This window comes from Thermobia domestica, chromosome 18 (assembly GCF_964235325.1).
Source record: "Thermobia domestica chromosome 18, izTheDome1.hap1.1, whole genome shotgun sequence".
Classification (NCBI taxonomy): Eukaryota; Metazoa; Arthropoda; class Insecta; order Zygentoma; family Lepismatidae; genus Thermobia; species Thermobia domestica.
The window spans coordinates 150,970,660-150,997,773 of record NC_137471.1 but is presented as its reverse complement, the minus strand read 5'-3'; the positions used below and the strand labels follow the sequence as shown (position 1 = coordinate 150,997,773).

General features: G+C 35.3%; 1 protein-coding gene across 1 annotated transcript; it reads right to left on the bottom strand.

The window, feature by feature from the left end:
• Positions 1–677: 677 nt before the first annotated feature.
• On the bottom strand, positions 678–8,983 carry LOC145676181 (uncharacterized). The gene is made up of 2 exons (XM_081747087.1): positions 8,201–8,983; positions 678–1,121 (listed from the first exon to the last, which is right to left on the bottom strand). The coding sequence occupies exons 1-2, from the start codon at positions 8,563–8,565 to the stop codon at positions 830–832; spliced, it is 657 nt and encodes a 218-aa protein (XP_081603213.1). The 5' UTR covers positions 8,566–8,983; the 3' UTR covers positions 678–829.
• Between the last annotated feature and the right edge of the window lie 18,131 nt (positions 8,984–27,114).

The following is a 27,114-nucleotide window of genomic DNA, read 5'->3' as shown; positions in this document are numbered from 1 at the left end:
CGACGAAATGCCTTACCACAATGTTGGCATGTGTAAACTTTTTCTCCTGTGTGCATTAACATGTGTGTAGACAAAGTCGAATGATTAAATGCCTTACCACACTCATGGCACACTTGAGGTTTTTCTCCTGTGTGGATTAACATGTGTGTAGCCAAATTTGAACGTCGAGTAAATGCCTTACCACACTCTTGGCACATGTGAGGGTTTTCTCCTGTGTGGATTGACATGTGTGCTGCATAATCTGAACGTTGAGTAAATGCCTTACCACACTCTTGGCATGTGTGAGGTTTTTCTTCTGTGTGGATAAACATGTGTTTAGCCAAAGTCGAACGATGAGTAAATGCCTCAGCACACTCTTGGCATGTGTGAGGTTTTTCTCCTGTGTGGATTAACATGTGTGTAGCCAAAGTCGAACGATCATTAAATGCCTTACCACACTCATGGCACAAGTGAGGTTTTTCTCCTGTGTGGATTAACATGTGTGTAGCCAAATTTGAACGTCGAGTAAATGCCTTACCACACTCTTGGCACATGTGAGATTTTTCTCCTGTGTGGATTAACATGTGTGCTGCCAAATATGAACGTTGAGTAAATGCCTCACCACACTCTTGGCACGTGTGACGTTTTTCTCCTGTGTGGATTAACATGTGTTTAGCCAAAGTCGAACGATGGGTATATGCATTACCACACTCTTGGCACGTGTGAGGTTTTTCTCCTGTGTGGATTAACATGTGTGTAGCCAAATTGAACGTTGATTAAATTCCTTGCCACACTCTTGGCACGTGTGTAGTTTTCCTCCTGTTTGAATCACCATGTGCGTAGCCAAACTTCAACATAATCTAAATTCCTTTCCACATACTAAACAAATGTGAGATTTTTCACCTGAATGCACTAACTCACCACTTGACATAGTTAAACTTTGACTAGAGCGTTTATCACTAGTTTGGTACGTATGACGCTTTTCACTTTCCTGTGTCACCATATTTGTTGTCAAACCTGATCGATGAAATCCTTTGGCAAACTGCGTGGAAGTATCAGATTCCTCATAAGAATGAGAAATGGCTTTATTTAATATAGTAAACGTATTCCTTTCTCCGTGGAAAGCAAAGATATTATCGCGCCTGTAAAAAATTCAACAAACAATGAAATGTAAATGGAGATAATGATTAAGTAGCAAGAAAACATGTAATCATTCGCTATATTACATGTTTTATTACATTAAATATTGTAGAAATATGAAATGGAGTAACATATCACTATTGTCTCAAAATAAATTGCTGTAGTTTGTTTCACTATATCAAATTAAACTATCATTTATATCGTGGCGGACATAATTCTATGACCAAGTATTGTCGGCTGTCTTGACACAAATGCACAGTATGAGAATTTAATCTGTCTTATGTGTAGCTTAGTGGGGAGAAAAAACAAACTTGCGATCCAAAGGTTTAAGAACAACTCAACGTATTAATAGAAACTGTACCGAATATAATTCACGTATATAATCATAAGAAAAACACGAAAGGCGGTTTGAAACCAATTGAAAAATTACATACAACTTTCCAAGCTGAGGCAGAGACACTTAGAGTAACAAGACTAAAGACGAATCATTTACAGCGTTGTGATAGTGGTTCAGTGGTCTAGGGGCTTGACCAGTAATCTCGAGGTTCTTCGATCAAATACACGTCAAGCATTTTTTTTTAACACACTGAGCAAGGCTATGTGATAATATGTAAAAAGAAAACAGTATCACGTGACAGTTTCAACACAATAACTGTGCAAACAAAGAGAGAACATATAGAGAATGTTTCGAAAAGCAGGAATTAGGACGTACAAATAAAGAGGAAGTAGAATAATTGAACTAGTCAGAAGAAAAAGGAGAAAAGCTATAGCGAACAAAGATCAAGGGGGAAAATATATATAGTAGGATGCGAGGAGTGTAACAAAATTTACATAAGGAGAAACAAAAAAAAATACAAAAAAATGATTAAGCAGCACCAGGATGTTGTAAGATTGAAAATGGACAACAATGCGATATACAAGCATCAGAAAGAAACTAACCACAGGATAGGGTGGGAAGGAGCAGAGGTCATAGAAGTAGAGAACAGGACTTTGGTGAGAAAATAGAAGGAAGCCAGAGAGATTATGAAACAGGACGCAAGGTGATGAACTGGAATGCAAGATTCTCGATAAATAAGGAGTGAGAGAAGATTCTGCTTAAAGAAAAGGAATAAAAAGGAAGAAGAAAGGAAGAGAAACAAAATAACAAGGAAAACAAGGATAATTAGTGAACAGGACGCATCCAGAGGAAAAAAGTAAACCTTTAATTGAACACGTGTGCAGCTAAAAAGTGAAAGTGAAAGCCAGACAAGTGTTACTTTTTAAAGAAGGGGCGGAACCTAATTAAAATTGATCTCCGGACAGTATATATAAGTGACGACAAACTCCCAGCAACCAGGAGTGGAAGTCTGATGAAGACACAGTTATTGTGTAGAAACTGTCACGTGATATTCTTTTTTACCTATTATCACATGGCCTTGCTGAGTGTGTTATTGTGTATTAGTACAAAATGGAATCAAAGCCTGATAGAATAGTCATAGAAAATATTTTATATATGGTACTATTTTATATCTGTGTTAATTTTATATTGAAGCACTTCGCAAAGTGAAACCTGAGATGTAAACACAAGGATTGGTTGTTAATGGTCGAAATATCAAAATTCTTAGTGTTTCATGTTTTAAGTGCATGTTTCCTCTTTTCGTATTAAACTCAGACATTTATATTTTTGTACTTTGAATTAGTTGCTCGTATCTCATATCAATATGGAGGCTAGTGTTTTAGAACAATTTCAAGCAATGTTGAGAGAGGAATTAGAGAAAAAATTAGAAACCATTGCTCAAAAATGGTAATGAATATTGGATGCCTAGGACAAAAAATACATGAATCAGTAGGTGAACTTCAAAAGCCTGTAACAGAAACGATCTGGGAGCGTAGGAAAGAGCGAATTGAATGTCAAAGCAGACAGCTTACGTAATAATATCAAAGTAGCCAATAACTCCTTAACTGAAGTCCTCTCTGAATTAGTTAACGCGGCATATCTTCTTGAATCAGTAACTGCTGAGTTTAAAAATAGTGTAGCGGAATGAAAGAAAGGACTCACTGTGTTCTATTAATACATGCGAACGGCACAGTTTGACTGTAGGCAAACCAACAAAATAAAAGAGTGCAAGGCGGAAAAGAAACCGTCTTGAATTCGAGCCAGCCCAAGTTGTAAAATATATGTGCCAAATAAACCAGAAAGTCGATTACAGTCAGGAAAAGGAAATATGCAGTGTAGAGATAGCAAAAAAGAAGAATCGTTACGCGCACCTGTAACAAATTGTTTCTAATTTAATTGTTTTGCCGGCAAGGGATACCGATGTTTCATACATGATAAGCGGTAGCGTTCAGGTTGCGCGTATCCGCCCTCTCGAAAAAGCCAGGGAAGGCTTGAGAGTTCAATTGATGATTTTGTGTGATAACGAAGTTACAGTGTTGTCGGTTTTGTGTCGCAGGCAAATGGTTTTGCGCGAATTAACAAATTAATATATGTCTTTGTAACAGTGTATGTCTAACGTAAGTTGCATTTTAGTGCTGTAAACCCATTCCGACTTTATCAGCTTTGAGCATTGTAGAAGGAAACGACTTCAAATTCACAATAGACCCGCCAAGCGAATTCTGGTTTACGTAGTGAAGGTCTCGTACATAATATATCGGTCGGAAATGTTTACCGTAAACAAGCGTAAAAGTAACACTTCCTATAAAGCACACGCAGTCGAAAGTATATTTCCATTATAGAACCGAAATGTAACACCAAAGTTAAGAAGAAAAATAAGATGGCCAATGATATCCAGTTGAGTTTTCGTAATACATTATTAAAGTAAACTCGATTTCGAGGAGCATAATCAGTAGAATTAAAATGAGAAGGCGTGATCATATCAGTACATCAGATGCAACAGTTATTAATTTTCAGTTGCCGAAATGTTTGAATTTTCAAGCTAGTACTTCAATATTGCGAAATTGTAAAAAGCGAAAGTTTAAGTGTAGTGCTACACAAAATGTAGACATGTTGATTGCTCATGATGAAAACAATGTGCGTCGACCTCCACGTAGAGCGTATTCTCAGCACGCACAACCACACGTTAGGCGTGCACAAGGAAATAATTTGAGAATAAAAGGAAAGTGCCTTGGTAAGCGTAATTCGGAACGAACTAAACTCGGTCAAAACGAACTACATGCTAATTAAAGTCGAGCTGTAGGCGAGGTTATTTCGAATCAAACATGCGGAAGAAGTATACATCGACTCCGAAGAGAGCTAAAAAGCTTAAGCGAAAACACGTACGAACATTGTATAATAAACTACCTGGCAAAATATAGTAATAGTAAACGCAAACCTAAAAAGAAATTTATGGCAGGTATCGCAATGCAGCGTAAATCCAAACGTCGCAAAGGAAGGCGTGTCATTACGTAGAAGTTTAGTAAATACGCTGTAAAAAGGAGAAAAGTTCCGAAATTAAACAAACTAACTGGAAAAGTACACGTAACCGTGCTAAATTACAGCTTACAAGCGTAACCGGCACAGATGGAAAATTAAAATCTTAGCACAAAAAAAACGTGAATTTCACCCCAACTCGGGTTAAACCCCAAAACAGATGAGAAATCAGAAATACCGAATTTGAACTTTTAAATTTTAGATTATGAAGAAAGGATTACTGTTTATTTATTTGATTATTTCCCCGAATTTCGAAGGTTACTTTTCAGAATCAAAGTGTGTGCCCACCGCCACTGACGCACCAGTCCAAGAAACCATCAATATCGCCTTGCAATCAGGTACGTTTACTTAGATGTCATGTTTTATAGTTTCCTTACAGCATTTGGAGATTAAAGATGAATGTGGATGGGAGAGACAGCATTGGAAATTTTAAACAGGTAATTGATTTACAACGCGATTTCCGACTTTGAAATTGAAATAATAACGCACCACTTTTGAAAAGTATGGCTATCCCGTTTTGGATGCGGACTTTCAGTATCGAATTCTTATTAGGATGTTTAAGTTTTGTATTCTTTTTTAGGTCTTTCCAGTTTTGGGAACCATACTTCATAATAAAATTTTATTATCAAATTTTGCATGAGTTTGTAATCATTCTCTTTTATGTTTATATTAATATTAACTGTCCCCATACAATCAAGCATTTAGAGACATGTTAGGCAATTAGATATAATTACGAACATAATTAGAGAAGTACTAGTAATAACTACAATTAATCATAAAGTTAAAATTTTTTGTAATTAAAAAATGTGCTCTTCAGATAGTGAACTTTTTCATTTGATGTTGTGATTGTATAATGAGAAAATATGCAAAATTTGTAATGTAAGATCAAGTCGCCGTCAAAATACTGTAAGTTAAACACAATTTTGTATAATATTGAAAGTAATTGACAATAACCTTGAATTTGATAAAGTTCCACGTTGTTCGATATATATATATATATATATATATATATATATGCAGTCTACTATGAAAAGTCAATGTGCATTCAATGTGACTAATAATACCTGAAGTTAATTGACTTCAGAGAAAGCGATATTATAAGTTAAGAAGAGTTGAAGGTTAAAATATAGTTCATTCCCTAGGGACATCCCTACTTTCGTTATAAAATTAAAGTGATGAAACCAGTAGGACGCCTGGTTGGGACCCAGCTAATGTGCAGATTCGGCAATTGACTAAAATTTCAAAACTTTGTTCTAATTTTTAATGTTTGGCATAATTAGAGAAAAGTATAATAGTAAAAAAATTGATGTTCGGATTTTAGATTTTGATATAATAATTAGTTTTGATTTGGATTTATAGAAAATAATTAGAGTTTTGATTTCCATTTAGAGAAAGTAAATTAAATGTTATTCTTTTTGATATTTGAAAATAACTCTTGTATTCTTGTGCCGGGAATCATAAACCGATCTCGAGAAAAAGAAAAAGGGAAGCCCGTTTACGATTCCACGGTACCCTTTACTACGATAAACACCCGATACTATGATGTATCGATAGTACGGAGTGCCTAAGTCAATTACGCAGTATATGGTAAAATTAAGGTTTATGTTATGAGAACATATTAAGATTGCTGCGTACGAGTAGGCCCTGAACAACAATAATGTTTAATGAACAAGTTAATATTACTGTTATCTTGTGTTTCACTATTGTGACAAATGCTCTTGGATGTGACTTTATTCTCGATAAAGATAAGTGCAATTGCTACAAAGCCACACATAAGTATAAGCTAGCGCTCTTTAAAAGGTTACATTTGTAAACGTACCAATTTTGTAGGTACGAGCGGGCCTGAAGTAATACTAATGATTAAAAAATTGATGAATTGAAATGTGAGGCTGTTGCATTAAATCTCCTCCCAGGGTGTATTTCTTGTCGTCCTCTTCATTACATTTATTTTCTTAAAATGCCTCCTCAAGGCCTGAATGTTGACAGCCCAATTGCGGTTCGGAAATTAACCCTGATTTGTCATGACTTGAATACCGAAGGCATGCAACTAGGGTGGTATGTAAGGTCTTAGGGTAGAAGCGATTCATTCGAATCGTCAGGGACCTTGCAAGCTTCAACTGTAAGAGATTGTCAGCACCGTTTGTTTTAGGATCCAACTCATTAATATGTATTTTTAATGAATGACTTACAATCTGTGTTGTCAAATAATTACGCACGGAATGGCGCTCCGTAGGGCTTAACCAACGTTTTACTAATTTATTTGTATTAAAATGTTCAAACGGTTATTAGTTACGTTGTATAATGCAAGTTACAATGTATAATATAACGAGACTGACTTAACATTGACGGAAATTCTTTTAAAATTTGGCGGTCCTTACAGTGACTGTTTTTCACGCCACTACAACAACAAAGCCTTACTGTAATTAGAACTGATGCTGACCCCAACATTAACACCATAATAAAGTTACATGTTCTATCATAGGCGGTAGTTAAACTTCGTGTATACAGTTCATGGTTTTACCGACGGAGGACTGTGAAACTCTCTTCATATTTTGTGCGAAGTAATGCCCGATGTGCAAAGTAACCCCTTGTCAAGTTAGCTAGTAACCACTGTAAGCGAAATGAAGTATCAAAATTTAGTGTGGCAAATCATAACACAGAACTTTGAAAATGTTTGGGAATGAAGGGATCCATATAATTAAGAAGTTACGTCCCTAATGTATTGTGTTACTTTGGAACACAAATATACAAGCAAGGAAAGCATTTCAGGATGTTACCTATAAAATACTTAGGAACGTACAAGAATACATTCAACACGTAAGACGTGTAAGTCACCCTAAATACAGAATTTTGCGCTATCCTTGTTTACCCACATTCTGCGTAATGCCCTAATCTGCACAGCAATCTTATTTTTACCGGCCATCTAGCACATGCTGATTAGCGTTGTTTTTACAATAATTCATAAATTATGTACGTACATCAAGCCCCTAAAGTGATCCCATATTGAAAAATGCAGGTCCATACCCTAAAAAAATTCCTGGGAATGTAAAAAGTTGACCTTCTTGAAAAAATGAGTGCAGCTATGAAATGAACTGTTGTATGGACCACTACAAAAAATTAACATCCATTGTTGGTTAAAATATTCTTTATCTTGTAATTTACTTATGTCTTTCGAAGTCCGACGGAAAAATCAAGCTAGACCCATTTGACCTAAATCAAAATAAAATCACAAACGTCCATAGTTAATTCGAATATAATACATTACAGGTTTACATTTGTGAAATTTTAGGATAATTACCATTCTCATTACTTGTTATTTTACATAAGTCTCTATATAAATAAAACAATATCGTCGACCACACATATTATAAATATGTGAAACAATTAGTACGAAATGTGTAACCAATAATAAAGAAATAATTATTTTATCAAGATATGAACTACATAAGAATTGTATGGATCGTATCAATCTTTTTATTATTTTTATTTGGTATACAGCTTGTCTCTGTGTGCCATGTCATTTCCAAATTGTAGGCTACTAACTTACGTTCATGGTATCTCCCATGCCTAAATATTTCTCGTGAAGTATTGCTTTTAACCAACAAAATTTCCGAAACCATGTAACCGTATTATCAATCTGAGCCAATTAGTTAATGAAAAATTGAACATTACCTTTCTGGCCGAACTGAATTTAAACTTTTTGTTGTTAATTGTTGGGAGTCATTAGAATACGACGCGCAAGTCTCCTGAACCACAATTTTTCTTAGCGTTTCTATATTACTTTCAAATTTAGGATCTTCTTCTAGTGCTAATTCTGGTTTCACCCTATCAACGTTTAGTTTCACATCCAAAGAGCACATAGCTGTATCCTTGTCCGCTGATACCTCTCCTTCCGTTGTAGATAATATTAACTCTTTGTTGTCATTCATTAGTTCGTATGTCCACCCTCTCCCTTCGAGTGGATCATCACTAGGTAAGTCATAAGCAATTTCTTCTTTGCATAACAATTCCAACTTAACAGACGCCTTACCAGCCATTGTGAATTGAAATATAATAAGAATTTAACACTGTTCTTATACTCCCCTTATATTTTACGTTGCAAGTGTTAATGAAATGATTTACAAGTACGTTCACAAAAGCAACTTTATATTTCCAATTTTCTTCTTCTTCCTCTTATTCTTCTTCATCAACCACAATTCCTTCTCTCGGCAATTGATTGTTTGTTTGTAGTATCACAAAAATTTTGCATAGTATCATTATCACTGTATTTAACAAGAATATCGGCAATTTAGAAAGGTAATTAAACGTGTAAAATGTAAAGATTAGAATAATTGAAAAATGATAAAAAAAGTAACAAGATGTGTACAAAGTCGTAAAACAGATAGAAAGTAGTAAGTATGATAAAGCGAAAATACGTGGAAAAAGAAGTGTCGCAATCGGGAAAAGTCAAATTTCAGGTTCCGGTTTCATTTTCAAGGTATTTTCCTTCCTTCTCTTCGGAAGTTTGGTTCCTGAAAAAAAGAAAAAAGAGAAAGTAAGTACTGCCCTTTTTTCATTTAAAGTTTTCCATTTTCTTTTTCCACCAAAATTCAAGAAGTACTTTGTTTTTTTCTATTTCTTTATCACTTAGTTCCCTTCCATTTACATTAAAGCCTAGCCTCCAAGCTAATTTAACCAAATTTCCTTCCTTTTTCATTTCATCGATCCATTTCCACTTTTAATTGATTTTTAGGGTTTCTACACATTTTAACAATAAGTGTTCTAATGTTTCGTCTTTTTTAAAACATAATTGACATTTTTCGTTCACTTCTTTAAATTTTTTGAATCTTACCCCTGTTCAAGGCTCCCTGACCTGGCTTTGAAAATAAAAATGCTCCGCAAATCATTGTTCATATAATTTATTTTCTCATAACGCCTTTTATATGTGTATATTCCTTTCAAACTGCTCTTCTTGACACTTTCTTCATACCACTTTTCCTGCGCTTTCTCTTTAATTGTTTCTTCTGTGATTTTTTGGAGAGAAGAATGGTACAATAGGAAAAGATCAGAATAAGGAGAGAAATTCGAACAGATAAAGGAGGCTGAAGACCAAGTTCAACAGAACAAGAGGTAGAGAAAATTGAGGAGTGTAAAATGACTGCTAGAAAGTGTTGAAAAAGGAGGGAATGTATGAACGTGTAAAGGAAAGAAAAAGTGTGTAAGTTCAGTAAATATGTATAGAAAACCCCACACAACTCTCGGCATCACAGGACACACAAAGCACGATGCACTTGCCATAACGGCCACTCTACTCGATATTTCATGGATACTCTCCCGGCAATTATAGACGGTACTTGCAATCAAATATACGATCAGGTTTTATTATGATACAGAATAATTGCTTATTGAAAAAATTAGTTCTTCTTCTTCTTCTTCACAAATATAAAGCCCGACCTGACAAAGACCATTGGAAATTTATAATGTGTTTAAAGCCACTGTTGTATACATATTGAAGGCATGAGCTACCACTGACTTTATATATTATTATTATTATTATTATTATTATTATTATTATTATTATTATTATTATTATTATTAATATTAATAATAATAATAATAATAATAATAATAATAATAATAATGATATGAATAACAATAAACGAAAAGAGGTTGGGGTGTTTTCTTTGTACTTTTGTTTTGATATCATTATTGTTTTCCACCGTAAATTAAATTGCACTAGTTATTTTTTTCGTTTATTCTATTTGTAAAATGTTAACTTTTACCAATGTCAACTCATTCAAGAATAGTGATAGGCAGTGGGAATATTTACGGTGGAAAGGAAAATAAAAAACGGGAATATTCCCGGGTTGTTCTCTTGCATATCAATTTCCGGGAAGGAATTTATTTCCATTTCTTTATTTTATTTTCCAAATTATAAGAAAAGTATGACAAATTACTTTATTTTCATTTATTATGATATACTTCTAGGTTTATACAATTTGGAGGTTACAAAAATTCAAATTCGTTGACTGTATTTTATATAACTAGTCATATGATTTTTTCTAACAAGGGAAATATTTCGGTTAGAACGTGATGATCGGTATAAAACTTGGTGTACATATACAGGACTAAGTACTGAACACTGTATGATAAGTCATTCCCGTGTAAAGCTCGTTTTCCACCGACAACGCCAACTATCCTTCAAAACACTAGCAGTTAAATTCCTCGTTATAGGTGCTGAGTGATGATCAGTCTGGCGGGCCAGTGTGTCGTAGTAAGCTCGAATTAGTGTTAGGTCAGTGTGGAAAAAATGGGGCGGGCTGCTGGCGTTAACCTCCTTCATGTAAGTGAATTGTCAAAAGACAAACTAAGGCGCAGATTTAAGAATCGAATATCAGTTGGAGCAGGAGATGAGTGATTTGCAACACTTTGATGCAATTTAATTATCAATGAGTACGAAAATGAATTAGAAATGATCATACTCGTCAGAGATGATAAAGAAAACTGGGCCATATTATAACGGTATGGACTGGCATGAATTTTTAAATCAATCCTCGTATTTCCCCAGCGTCAATTCTTAGGAATGAAACGCAACCAGTTAACACTTGGAGAAGAACAATGCTCAGGAATTTCTCACCCAAAAGGTGCCTCACTTTTCCAGACAGTCTCGCTTCCTCCCGTCAGCCCATATTTGGAGGAGGAATTTTGGTACTCTCGAGAGCAACGCCCACGCACCAAACTCTCATGACGATGACAGATTTTTGCGTGACAATATAAAATCTATCAATAATCGTCAGTTCCATAACTTATTGGAACAATCAGTGTTTTTAATGTGATTTTTATTAATCTATGAGCCATTCATTATATATAATTAGCAACATTATGAAGCAAAAACTTAATGTTTTCTACGAACTATATTTTATTTTCCTACTGTATTCTTGCGCTGCTAACTGGCAACTATGTGACGCAGGAAGAGAAGTGTGTGTGTCTTGTTAGCCACCATGTGAAGTGAACGTACTAAGTTTCTGTCTTCACGAAAACCATTGAAGTATGTAAAGTTTTAGTGTTTAACTTCCAAAAGTAATATAAAATGATTTTAGCACGTAATACTAAAACTTAGGTGGACAGACCATGAAAACCACAAGATAAAACGATAGAAAATAATCAATGGCAACTCCTTGCAACTTAATGGAAGTGAAGTGTCTGTAGTGAATTGCATAGTCGCGAACCGATTCATCATATTCGTTCGGTCGAAATTTCGCGTATTATTTCGGTATCGTATCGGTTCGTCTACCACAATTATTGGGCCATCTTTTTGCTAAGTGAAATCCTGTGTCTTGTGTTCTCACACGTTTGTAAATGTTTTATATTCATCGAAGGTAAAAGTTAAATATAAGTGTTTTGCAAATATTTCTTTTTTTTAATATGCAATGAAAAATAATATTTCATAATTTCAAAGTGTGTGATCTATATTGTTTCTTTCTCAGTGAAAGGAGGATATTACCTTATAATAGTGTATATGGCCTAGAGTAGAATTAAACAGGTAAGGTATTTGTGAAGCAGTGAAGGGTAAACATTACTTTCGTCTCCCACTACTCGCCTGGCGTAAATCATGCATTGCTGTCCCACCTTGTATTCTTTTACAGGTATTGACCGGTGTATCTTGAAGCTGACGCAACAGCGACGGTGGGTATACGGCATATGCCTCTGATATATATAACGCCCGAATCCGAGGACCGTGGAAGTGGTGTTATTTGTTTCGTTACCAGTTTCTTATTTCAATGTACTGATTTGTGCAAATGAATGATGTTCTTAGGAAGACTCCTAAAGAGATCCAAGATTCGGATCCCGATAGCATTATTCGTTGGTCTTCTCAAACTGGAACAAACGAATACGAACCCCAACTCCCATCATAATATGCAGAGTCCTCCTGGCTTGTGATTAGTACCATACTGAAGCGTTCAACATATATACGCTTCCTTCAGATGTCGGGTGTTTAACATGACGCTAATCATTTGTCAAAACGACTTTCCATAAGGCGGATTAAATTTCTAAATGTTATAAACAAATTAGTTTGGGTAACTGCCAGAACACACATACCCCACCATTTTGTGAACATTTGCGCTTAAATGTGTATGTTCACAATATTTGCATGTGTTTCCTTTTTTAATTTTGCATGTAACATTGCCACACACGACTTTTCTTCTTGCCTATTTCTCGAAATTCCATGCGTGAATTCACATGTAAGTTCAAGTACCTCTTCAGAAATTCGAGTCAGAGAGAGGAGACAGACTGACGTCTATTAAAAACGGCAAAATTTGATGCAAATATCTTATATATATTACTAGCGTGCTATTCGCCAACTCGTGTGTGTCCATAGAGAAGAGGCACGTTAGCTGTGGTGGGTATACGCGTGCAAGATGTCGAAAAATACTAATTTGTTAAAGGTGGCCACTACAAGCTAGTTTAGATTACAATTGGAAGCAGTGAACCGTTTCTATGGTTACAAGTGACCTATATAATTACTCTTAATATTGCTGTTGCTTTCTAGCTTGACACGTTTCAGGTTGTAAGCCTGTAACAGCACCTCCAAAAAGAATGACAAGCATTTCATCCTTGACCGTCCACAATTGCTCCTTCTGTGAAGATTACTTTGTACCTAGTGTTCGTATTTGCTGTGTCAGTTCTTCACTATTACTTTTCAGCTATGTCGCCTGAGTGAAGTAACTATTCTGCATACTCTTTTGTTGTGATGTGACTGATTTCACCTGGAAATGTCCAAATACTGGACCCCTTCTGATATCGGCATCTGTCATCTGATATCGTAAAAACGGTTTTATGCAGTGCGATCCATTCCTACGCGATTGTGACTCAAAGCTACTTGCTTTGACCGCCTACCATAGGGTGTGGGTGTGTTTCTCAAACTCTTGTTATTTTCCACATAAACCTACCATTGTCATCTCGCTTACTCCTAATATACACCCGAGCTCAGTTCCTCAAATTCCCTTTGCTTTAAATTGAACTAGATATAATAGTAATAATAAAAAACACTTCTGGGCATCTTGCAGTCGTGTGCGTGATTTTCCCTCTTGACGTCTTCATGCTATATAGCTAAGTGTATAAGCATGCATATTATAAATTTGCACACAATAGATGCACAATACTCAAAAAAATTAGAGAGCAGAATATATCAGAAGATAATCAGTGAACTTTCTCGTACCATCATTTAACCTTTGTAATAGACATGCGCTAACCAAAAATAAACATTATGACAATAGTTCGTGTACAAATAAATTTATTGGTTTTTGGTGATCTCTTACGAATATCATGAGGCTTTCAGAGCATAACGGAATCAAGTCTTCAGAAAGCTGACAAGTAAACCTTACGTTTGGGTGAATCGAGTTGCTGACTGAGACACATATGAGAAAGTAGTACTAAATGTGGTCAGTATTTCAGTGAAGTTGTAGGTGCGAAGCTCCAGGGGTTTAGGAGATACAGCTACCAGAACATCACATGGAAGTACAGAGTAGTCTGCATACAGTTGGAGGTAAAAGCTCTGTAAGACCTCTTGTAACGACAAAAGATGAATAAAAAATATATGGATACATATTAGGACTAGGGGGAAATCATATAGTAAGGGTATACCTGACGGCGGCCATCTTGAAATCCGCCATTTTGAATTAAGTTCAAGTTTTAAAAATAGGAATAGGGTCATGTGATACATGATTTAGGATTTTGTATGAAGACTATTCTGTACTTCCATGTGATGTTCTGGTAGCTGTATCTCCTAAACCCCTGGAGCTTCGCACCTACAACTTCACTGAAATATTGACCACATTTAGCATTACTTTCTCATATGTGTCTCAGTCAGCAACTCGATTCCCCCAAACGTAAGGTTTACTTGTGAGAAAGTGAGAAACCTGTTTGTAGGTACTTTTATGTATTATCTGTCAGGAAAGTAAATGTACACCTATTTTTCGAATCTGGCATTCCTGCGCTCCATCCTTGGAGAGTATGAGAATTAAATCAATCAAATGTTTACTGAGGGTCAAAAGAAAAGTTCAATCTGAATAAGACACTGCAGAGGGGCACAATGTGTGAATACGAATAGTGCATGGTGTAAATAAAGGACGACACCAAAAGAGAAAGCCAGAAACAGATGTTAAATTTAGAAAAAAAGAGTAAAAATTGTCGAAGTGGGAACATAAAACATAAATACAACAAATACGCCGACAACTAAACGTTCACCACGCCGTGATCTTGGTGTAGTGGTTAAGGTGCTGACTTACAAATGCAAAGGTCGCCAGTTCGAATCTTCGGTGGGGACGTTTTTAAAATTTTTTGTTAATAATACATGCAGCTTGTGAGAGATGGTAAAAGAGGTCGTATTTAGTTTTCGTAGCAATTATTATTGGTAATGTTTAGTACTGATAATACTTTTTGTCTTTGCGTATTGCTTTTATTCTTGTCTTAATTTTGAAAGAGAAGAAAATCTGAACAAATGCCACCAAAATTCCTCATATTTTGAATGTAAACGCCATTTGCAATTAGTAAAGAATAAAATTTGAACGTTCCGATGTAGCTGCAAAAAGTAAAAAGAAAAACATGGAAGTGGAGTGTTCGAATCCATACTCATGGTTATTAAATTACAATTTCTACATGCCTTACACCTCCCGACCACGTTTCTACGTTAGCAAGTAAGAGGTTTCTGTTTACATTAGGCTGCTCAATAAGTTTTGCAAAGGGGCCCGGTTTAGCTCTGACGCACCACAGGTGCGAGAAGGGAGTAAAACACTTTTTCTCTCTTCCTATGTGGGTCTATTTATCTATCTATCTGTATATATATAACGCTATCTGTGAATGCATTAACCACCCTAATTTTCAGCGGATTGAGACGAAACTTGGCACAAACGTTAATTGTTGAAATATCTTGATGAGTTCGTTAACCAGAATGATCAGATGAAAATGTTCAAAATGGTGCCCCTTCAAACTTTTAAAAACTTCCAAGGGAACCAAATTTCGCCCATAAATAGGTATTCAGAAAGTTTTTCACGCCCTTTCGCTACGGTAGGATTTTTTTAGGCAGGAGGAGGGTTATTTTCCTTTCGGAACAAGATGATTATTAGTGATGATATGGAATTGAGAGCGATGTAACTTGTGAAACGTGTTATTTGAAAGAATAATATAATAGATGTGCTTTCCTCTAACACAGGGTTGTATACTATGATCACATGTTTCTTCTTTGCTGGAAGAGTTAAACCTACATTCTATGTAATACATGAGGTATTTAGGCCTACATGCTCTTCATATAATGTAATAAAAGGGTAATGTTGGGAATAAGAAAAAGAACATTCCTTGGACAAAACGGAAACTATTGGCATCAGAAATATTTATCTACGAGGCATGCGCGGTAATATATTTCAGAATACTTACTGTTTAGTTCACTAAACGAAGAAAGGGGTATAAAAAAGCAAATATGTCGCGTCAACGAGATTGACCAAAGTTGACAGAGGCGGAAGGAAATGTGTAGTAATACAACAACTTGGTTAAATTGATAATTGGTTCTTTATTCTGTAGTAGATCGTATCACAACTATACGGGAGAGCAGAGAAAGACTTACTAACGCTGTCATATAGTAAGCTTTAGTAACACGATCATACAGACACAAATGGATGTAACTGTGATTACAACTTGGATTTAACGAAAACCATTTAGATATTCGGTGGTTTGCAGGGTTGTATAAGACACAAAAAGATAAGACACAATACAATTCTTCATACCTCAGCTTCCAGTAACTAGATAAATGTAATTTCTGGTTAGATACTGAAACTGCCATCGGATTTTAATACATGACGTATTGCAGGATACAAAATGCTTTGCATTACCTGTTTGTTTGTAGACAGCTACTAGCTCAGTGTTCTGAAAGGTTGTGCATAAACTAGAGAAAGCAAATTCCGGAATTATTACTTTCCGGACTCCCAAAGGTAAAAGCGGGCAAATTTCGGAATTCGGAAAATTCCGACTTTGGAATAATTCCGGAATTCGGAAAAATCCGGAATTTAGAAATTTCTGATTTCGTTAACATTCCGGAATTCGGAACAATCCGGATTTTTTGTAAATCCTGAGTTTTTCTCAATTCCGGAATTTTCTAAATTCCGGATTCTTCCCGAGTTCCGGAATTCTTCTGAATTAGGGAGTTTAACTGAATTCCGTAATTTTCCGAAATCCGGAAAGTGAAAGTTCCGCTTCCGAAAAATGATTTTGTTTTTGTTAATATGAATCAAGGCGGAAATAAGTCTTTGACTAGGTAATGGCGACTGATTTGAAAGAAATGAGGTGTATTCAATTCAATTCAATCTGTCCTATTTGTAGTTTCGTGTGGAGAAAAACAAACTTGTGAACCAACGGTTTAAGAAAAACTGAAGTTATTAATGTAAATTTTTCCGACATCATAAAAGAAATACGAAAGACATTTTGAATCGAAGAAATATAACATACAAATTTGCAAACGGAGATAAAGAAAACTAACATAACCAGACTAAAGACGAATCGTTCACCGCGTAGTGATCAAGGTCAAGCTGTTTTCGAGGACGAGTTTCGAGTTGAGTCGAGTTTGATAATGGCTCGCTCGCTCGTTCAGCTCGTTTTAACTCGTTTTGAAATAATGGTCTAAAGCCATGAGAAATGTAATCAGAAATGTGGAGTACTTTTAGTGTTGCTCACGACAGGGGTGCGTCTCGTCTAATGATGGGTAAATTCCCGGGAATATATTTTTCGGGAATATTCCCGGGAAGATTCCCAAAATGGGAACTTATCCGGGAATTTATGTACAATCAGAAAGAAAATTGCATTCTATTGCTATATTATGATTTCAAAGTTGAATTAATGTATATATCACAGCATATTATTACTGTTGTCCACAGAGGATTCTTTAAAATCTATATATTCTGAAGGGTACTCTGTTACTTTATTAACACTTTATTATATTTAGAGAGAACGCATAAATGTATATTTATTTACAATATGTTCTATCAATTAAATATGTGAAAAAATATATAGTAATAGTTCACATTTATATGTAAGTGGATTTGCTCAACTTCACTCTATTACTGATATTATAAACACATTAAATTTATAAATGTTATAAACCAATTAGATTGGGTAAATGCTAGAATATACATGTCTTACCAATTTATCAACATTTGCGTATACATGTTTATGTTCTTAAAATTTGCAGGATACTTAGTTATCTTTATATTTTAGCACGTAACATTGCCATACACGATCTTTCATTCTACCTATTTCTCGAAATTCCATACGTTAATTCACATGTAAAAGAAGTCCGAATACCTCTTCAGAAATTCGAGTCAGAGAGAGGAGACAGACCGAAATCTATTACTAATAGTACTTCAGGGTTCAGGGTTTATTAATAGTACTTCATCTCTATTTCTACATAATTCTAAATTACTTTACACAATGGTTCCTTTTCATCATTTGTAAATTTGTAATTTGCTAATTTTGGCTGTTCTTTAGCATTGGCGGTCAGCTTTGGACCTACTTTTTTGCGATATTCTATTCAGATGCGGTTGTTTTATGGTTTCATACGTTAAATTACGTTACCAACATTAAATTCAGACATCTTTGCAGAGCGAGCGTTAGCGTATGAAGGAGGGTTAGAGATCCGCATGGGACGATGTTTTCTATCTTCGTTACCAGCAACTCACTTTTTTTCTCACATAAAGCACTTCCACTTACCTTTCCGTTTTTTATAAATCCTCAACTGCCTTAAACATTATGTTCGATACTTTCTTGATTACTTGAACATCACTATCAACTCATTTCTTCCGTAAATCATCCTACTTTTTGCTAGTTTTGGCCTCCAATACTAAACAATTACCCTACTTTTAGTAGCAAATGGAAATGGAACTTAAAAATCATATTATTAGTTATATAAAGTACCATCAAATAATGTTAAGTTTTTTTAATCTCCAAATTCTTTAAAACGTAGAAGTAAATCATAACATATTGAAATAAAGTAATTAGTCATATGGTTTTTATAATTTGTAAGGTAAAGTAAAGAAATGGTAATAAATTCCTTCCCGGGAATTTATAGGCCAGGAAAAAAACCGGGAAAATCCCATTTTTAAATTCCTTCCCACCGGGGATATTCCCACTGCCCATCACTAGTCTCGTCTCGTAATTTTAGTGCATCTCGTGGGGCAATTTTAGTGTATCTCGTCTCGTCTAGATAACGAGAAGACAAGAGATTTTTTTATTATTATTATTACGAGACAGCCTCAAATGTCATAGTCACCAATGTAAGTATATACGATAGTTCTTAAAATCAAGGTTGAGACCTTCACTGTCGAATTCTTGAGCCCAAGCAGAAGACCAACTCGGGTAGTGATATCAACCGGCTCGGCTCGTATAAACTGAGCGAACAGCACGATTCGGCTCGATTGGGATGAGCCGATGACCCGAGCCGGATCAGTTGGAACGGGCCATCGACTCAGCTCAATTGAGTCAATGGCTCGAGCTTTCTCGGTTGGGATGGGTCCTCTACTCGGCTCATGTGAACCGGTTCAAGCCAGCTAAGTTGAAACTAGTCCATCGACACGTTTCGATTCAGCTCAACTAAGCCGATGGCTCAAATCGGCTCGGCTCACTTCTCGGTTCTGTTCGAAGTTAATGAGCTGTAAGCCGAGCCGTTGAGAAGCCTAAACCCGGTCCTAGCTATTTTGAACATGTTTGGCTGAAGCCTATAAATTTTAACAATTTTTGGTTCGAGCCCGAATACTTGCCCCTTCGGAACTCAAACCCAGAGCGTGACCGCTGTCCTTCCCTCCTGAAGATTTCTCGACGACCGAGATCGACAGTCAATTAGTGTTTATTATTCAGATACAAACCGTATATCTTTTAAAGATTATACACGGTGTTGATATAATAATAATAATAATAATAATAATAATAATAATAAAAGTTTTAAACTTGCCGTTGAAATTTGGCAAATCTTACTTAAAAGTAGAGATTTCGGGGAAAGGGTTACGTACCTCCAAGACACACTTCTGCAACTACCAATATTTTAAACTGCAACGTTCCATTGAAGTTTCATGTAGAAAGTATTCTACTGTATGTTTTAAAGAAATAACTGTAATAAATATAACTGAATATCACGAATATCACTATATATAATTTTTAGGATATGCAGAGGTAAATATAAAAGCATTGCTACAAAATACCTACACAGAGCATAATTCAATGAGCTCTGAAATATAATGTAACGAAATAGCCTATGAGATTCAATCTAGAGAGCAATTGTTACTTCAAGAATGGACATACACTATTTCGAGAATCGAGACAAGGCGGGAATTGTTTACCATACTTTTCGTCTCGTCTCGATTCTAATGTCCAAAGAGAGACGAAAATTTTGTGTTAGCCTTGACCCGTCTCGAATGTAAAATGTTAATTCTCATGTTATTTTATTTGTTTTAGAAACGAGATGAGAAACTCCTCTTCTCGTGAGCAACATTAAACCAAACCAAAACATTCTTTCCAAATGTCACGTTTCTGCTTGTAATGGTATGACCTGAGCGATAATTAGCTCCTAGCTTTTAATATTCTACGAGATAATAATTATTATTATTAGTTTATTATTATTACTATTATTATTGCTGAAGATTTGATAGTTCAAGTATTGAAACATCCGAGTATTCAAATATCTGAATATAATAAAACATATGTTATCGCCGATCAATCGAGTTCAAAAATACTGAAGTAAAAAAAAATATACAATGTGCATTCGCACAAGCACCATGACTACTGAACCGCGATCGCTACGCGGTAAAAGATTCGTTTTTAGCCTTGTTACGTTAGGTTTCTTTGTCTCCGCTTGCAAACTTGTATGTTATATTTCTTTGATTCAAAATGTATTTCGTATTTCTTTTATGAAGTCGGAAAAGTTTACATTAATAACTTGAGTTGTTCTAAACCGCTGGTTCACAAGTTTGCTTTTTCTCCACACGAAACTACAAATATGACAGATTGAATTCTCATACACCCAATTTCTTTCAAAGCCGTCGCCATTACCTGGTCAAAGACTTACTCCCGCCACGATTCATACTAACCAAAATAAATTCATTTTTCGGAAGCAGGACTTTCACTTTTCGGATTTCGGAAAATCATGGAATTCAGAAAATTCCGGAATTGAGAAAAGCTCAGGTTTTCGAAAAAAACGGATTTTTCCGAATTCCGGAATGTTAAGGAAATCAGAAATTTCTCAATATCGGATTTTTCCGAATTCCGGAATTATTCCAAAATCGGAATTTTCCGAATTCCGGAATCTGTCCGGTTTGATCTTCGGGAGTACGGAAAGTAATAATTCCGGAATTGGCTATCCCTAGTTTATACACAACCTTTCAGAACATTAAGCTAGTAGCTGTCTACAAACAAACAAGTAATGCAAAGCATTTTGTATTCTGCAGTACGTCATGTATTAAAACCCGACCGGAGTTTCAGTATCTATCCAGAAATTGCACGTATCTAGCTACTGGAAGCTGAGGTATGAAGAATTGTATTGTCTTATCCTTTTGTGTCTTATACAACCCTGCAAACCACCGAATATCTAAACGGCTTTCGTTAAATCCAAGTTGTAGTATTCATAGTTACATCCATTTGTGTCTATATGATCGTGTTACTAAACCTTTCTATGACAGCGTTAGTAAGTCTTTCTCTGCTCTCCCGTAAAGTTTGATACGATCTACTACAGAATAAAGAACCAATTATCAATTTAACCAAGTTCTTGTATTACTACACATCTGCTTCCGCCTCTGTCAATTTCGATTTCGTTGGTCGATTTCGTTGACGCGACATATTTCAATTTTATACCCCTTTATTCGTTTACTGAACTAAACAGTAACTATTCTGAAATATACTACTGTGCATTTCTGCTAGATAAATATTTCTGATGCCAATAGTTTCCGTTTTTCCCAAGGAATGTTCTTTTTCTTATTCCCAGCATGACCCTTTTATTACAATATATGAAGAGCATGTAGGTCTAAATTAGGAATGGCACCTAGTCTCGGTCTCGTTTCGATAATTCGAGACGAAACCGAGATCGAGACGGACTTTTACATACCGAGACGAGACCGAGACAGACCTCTATGAATCGAGACAAGATCGAGACGAGACCTTGGCCAGTATCGAAATTCTCGGTCTCGTCTCGAATTATGACAGCTATTTTCCCTTTACTCAAAATTTGTTTCGCTGCTGTGTGAGATAATATGTGAACGGTTGGCTGATGTACAGTGGCGTATTTAGGGGCTAGGTGTCGGGCTGAAGACCCTCCCCAAATGAATTTGTGATCACTTTTTCGCATTGCACGCACAACACAAATGTTTCTTACCCGTTCCTCATGCTTCTCCCGAAACAAAATCCACTGCTGTTGTATATATATATATATATATATATATATATATATATATATATATATATATACAGGAGCGGATCCAAAATATGATCAAGGGAGGGGTTAAACTATACTTTGCCTCTTTATCCAGTGTGAAGCAGGGTTGAAGTTCATTTTATTCCGTGTATACCTGAGCGTTAAGGGAGGATATGGCCCCTATAGCTCTTCCCTTGGATCCACGCCTATATATATATATATATATATATATATATATATATATATATATATATATATATATATATATATATATATATATATATAATACTGAAAATTTGTACCATGTTGTGTGAAATATTGAAGGAAGAATTATTCTAGATACTCTGCAATACCACTAGATAAACAAGCAGTGTTGGTAACGCAAAATAAAGTTGTATTTTCTCAAATTGCACTATGTAAGGCATTACCTACTGCTAATTTAGATATTAAATAAAACAACAATACCACATACATTATTCATTGTAACAAAGGGCAATACAGTATCACCAACATCAACATTTTGGAGATCTCTAATAACTCAAATGGCATGGACGGTGCAATGTGCATCATTTGTATCTTAGCGTCAAATACTGTGATCATGGTATAATGTATTTCGAATGAATGAAGGATCAAAGTTACAAGGAATGAAAAAATTAATTTTTTATAAAGACTTGACTTCGAAAACGTGCTGACATATCACGTCTCATCATGTAGATGCTGCCAAAATACTTAAGTGATCATAATGTCATTTACAACAATTGTTATTTCAAACCGTTTCAGAGATACCAAACACATGGATAGTGATTGTTGTACTGCTTAAAATAACGTATTTGTGTTAAATTTTTATAATGATTGTTGCTTTAGTTTGTTTCTATAACATTACAACAATAGTTTTTAGTGGTTTTAATTACAAGTCGCAGTTCCATTATTTTAAGTAGTGTTGCCAATATTATTTTAAATATATATTTCTAGTGCAAATAACGTAGCTAAACTGCAAAATATTTTTAAATTACTCCGAATTTATTTTATGGTGCAAGAATGTTTTCAAAGGACGATGTTTTTCGTAGTCTTTATAATGTTAATGCTAATGTCAAAGTTTTGGTTCCAGCAATACACGTACATGCAAATTGTAACAGAAATCAAATGTAACTGATATATTTTTAGTAACCCTGGTTGTTTCCCTAAGCCTTAATCGTGATATACACAAAACCATTGGTAATTAAAAGTTATAATTAAACCCTAGTTACATTTCACTTGTTTTAGTTTGACCACCGACCACCTGAAACTCGATCCATACCATAGCTGTATGCAGTTATTCAAGGACTTACAGTTAGTAATACACATTGATTTTTGGTTTGGTTTGTTTTAGTCTCACGATTGTGCTAGGGCGTCTAAAGGAGACGTGGAGCTAATGATAATAATGAAATCCGAACAACTTCGGTCGTTCAACTGTACTCCCACCGGAAATCGAATTCGGGACCACGCGAACCGAAGTCAAGCGTGCTAGCCACTAGACCAAATGGAGTCCTCACATTGTGTTGACATTAAGCATTGAGTCAGTGTTGTAAGATTCGAAGATCAAAAACTAGCGTGTCTGTGCTCCAAAAGTAGCGGATTTGAACTATTTGTAGGACAAATATATACAGTAGAAATGAATTATTTGGCAACTAATGACTAGTACTAATGAAATTATTTTTAATATGGGCTGGAAAATGTGCTGGACATATTGGAAGAAATTATGATCAATGAACAAAAACAATTCTAGACAGGATACCACAAGCTATAAACAGCCTAGAAAACGTTCTTGTACAAGAAGGTTTGACGAAATCAAGGACAACTGGGGAGTAACCTGAGAAAGAAAGAATTGCTCAAGATAAATATTTGTAGAGAAGACTTGGAAAGATCTTCATCTAGGAGTGGGTTGATAATGGTTTATTAAGATTTTATTATAGCTGGACCTCAGAGTTAGACTAAACCAAGTCATAATTTCGTAATTGTACAATAGAAGCGAAAAACCAGTTCCTTAAGTAAGACCTATCGTACTGTTTTTCAAACTATACTAAGTAGATACAAAGTAATAGGATGCTTTTAGACTTATATTATTACACCACTAGAAAGAACATAATCTATTAAAAAGTATTATTAAATCTGTTTCGAGCAAAAAGTGACTTAGCATAGTCTACCTCTAAAACTCATATATATAAACTTTTACTGGGTAAGGTAGGGTAAAAAGCGATCCAAAAATTAACGAAATTCGTACAGCGATAAAAAAAATATATACATTGTTGACTCTTCATATTGCAGCAAAACTACGAAAATTAATAGAAAAGAAAACTAGAAAGTTAAGAATCACTCGTATTGCCGGGACAGAGAAAATAGATACATGTAGCTCGAATTACCTATACACTTATATAATATGTATGTTCATGTTTCGAAAGTAATTTTCAATCAATATAAAATTTCAACATAATGAACACACGATTAGTTTTCTCGAATAAAGATCACATGCACCGCTGAGAGTTCAGGAATAAGCTTAATCTGTGTTACGGCACTGGATATATGCTTATGTAATACATTACGACCTTATTTACTTGTATAAGAAACAGAATGTACTTAAAGTGAGACGCGAACTATACGAAACATCGGACTTTGAATCTAACTTGTTTGGTGATCCAATTCGAGACCACAGATAGCAAAGATGAGTGCCATAGCTCCCACCACAAGGTTAAGGAAGTTTCTGTTTTAAAGTGTCAATTAAACACTGAGATGTGAAACGGTAATAAAGCATTTGATCAATTTGAAACAAAATATATTGTAGTAATAATTTACTCTATTTGTTAAGATAATGAATATTATATTCTGTTTTTGAAATGGCAGCCAAAGCAGAATGTATTGGATAATAACGGAGAAATTGTAAAATTTAAATTTCGGTACGATTAAATACATTCGTGCTGCTATGTGTTGAGTTATCCGTTAGGAGGTATTGAACAATTCTGATTCAATGGAAGGAAATAAACTACTGTATAGTACTGGGGTTAATTTAATAGATTTTAATTGTATAGGCAGTACTAAAACTATTTGAGACAAAGTCTATTGCTGAAAGTGAAATATGAGTTACTATTAGGGTTTCATCCCGGGTATGTTATACCCACTGATGATTGAACCTGGAACACACACATGGAAAGCTTTAGCGCTAGCAAATTAGCTACGAAGAGATACATCATACCATAATTCTAAGTCAAGAATGAAGGCAAAAAAATAAGAAGCGGAAACGACAGACTTACAATAATAATACTTTCACACTTTTAATTTCACACTATATATTTCGAGACTTTCGAGACGAGACCGAGATCGAGACAGGCATCTGTTAACCGAGACGAGACCGAGAGCGAGACAGCGAATTTTGACTCAAGACGAGATCGAGACCGCTACTTATCAACCTAGACGACACCGAGACTGTATAAAGTCTCGTCTCGTCTCGTCTCGATACCATCCCCAGTCTAAATACCTCATGTATTACATAGAATGTAGGTTTAACTCTTCCAGCAAAGAAGAAACATGTGATCATAGTATACAACCCACAGAAGTGATAGCTGGCAATACAGTGGTCGTAATCCCTAACGACACAGAGAGTGAGGAGTGCCCTTCTTGCTGGTCTAGTGGCTTGCACGTGCGCCGGATGTATGGTGTATGGTGTCCCGGGTTCGATTCCCGGCGGGAGAGCATCTATGATGTTTAACTGTCCTTGGTGTTTCTGTGTTCGTGTCCCTGTCGTTATAAGTTATTAGAAAAAGCAAGTTAAACGAGTGAAGCAAGTAAAATTAGCAATAAGTAAGTTACTGAAACACGTTCGGTGAGTCAGCTAAAAAAATGGACAAAGCACTGACACTTCGCGTCGTCCGTGCGAGTTCGAACCTATCTCGGCTTGATTTTTTCTATTTGAGAGAAAGTATTGTTTGTTTTCGCTACAGGCAGCCACTCTTTTCGTCTTTTTCTCCGTCGGTCACAGTTAAAGTAACTGACTATTCTTATTTTTTCTTCGAATGATGGATCTTCTCTTTGGCTTCATGTCAAACATGCGCACGTAATGAAAAGACGCTGTTGATAATAATAATATGAAATATTACTAGCTAACTCGTGTGTGTATTTCGACAATATTATTTTATATTATTATGTGGAAATAAGTAATGCTGGCTCCCTCCATAATTTTTTTCGATGCGCCTTGTGGGTCTACGATGTCCAACGTTTGTCCCATCTCACTAAAGCCTCCTGTTCTCTCGATATAAGTTCATAGCAATGACTCTTCGTTCATTTTGCAATGAAATCGCTTATTTTACTGAGTAGTATGAGTGCATACTGTCCAACGTTGCTCCCATCACTCTACAATTTCCCGTTCTCTCGATATAAATTGCTAATATTTTGTTTGTAAGGGAGATATGGCGTTACAATCATTTCGTTTGAAGAAGAATTGAAAAATATACTGCCTTGCTACAAACAACACCTATTATTATTATTATTATTATTATTATTATTATTATTATTATTATTATTATTATTATTATTATTATTATTATTATTTTACTTACCACTAATGTTGCCTACCTTTATTTGCAATGCAATGTGCTAGTAAAAAGCAAATCAAATAACACTCCTCGCTGTTCACGCTCCCGAACTCGAAATACATGATTTGCAGTTCTCTGTGTTAGGGGAAAGCACATTTATTATATTATTCTTTCAAATAACACGTTTAACAAGTAAATTCACTTTCAGTGTGTAATTTCATATCATCACTGACAATCATCTTGTTCCGATACGAAAATAACCCCCTCCTACAAACAAAAGCCTGACCGTAGCGAAAGGGCGAGAACCTTCTTTATGCGATTAATCGGGTCCAATATTACAATAAGTCTCTGTACACAAATATTTCCGTAAAAAAGGAAAAGTTATTCAAACAATCTGAATACCTATTTATGGGCATATTTTGGTTCCCTTTGAAGTTTTTAAGAGTTTGAAGGGCCGCCATTTTGAACATTTTCTTCTGAATATTCTAGTTAACGAACTCAAGATATATCAACAATTAATGTTTGGGCCAAGTTTCGTCTCAATCCGCTGAAAATTAGGGTGGTTAATGCGTTCACAAATAGCGTTATATAGGGTCTATATATAT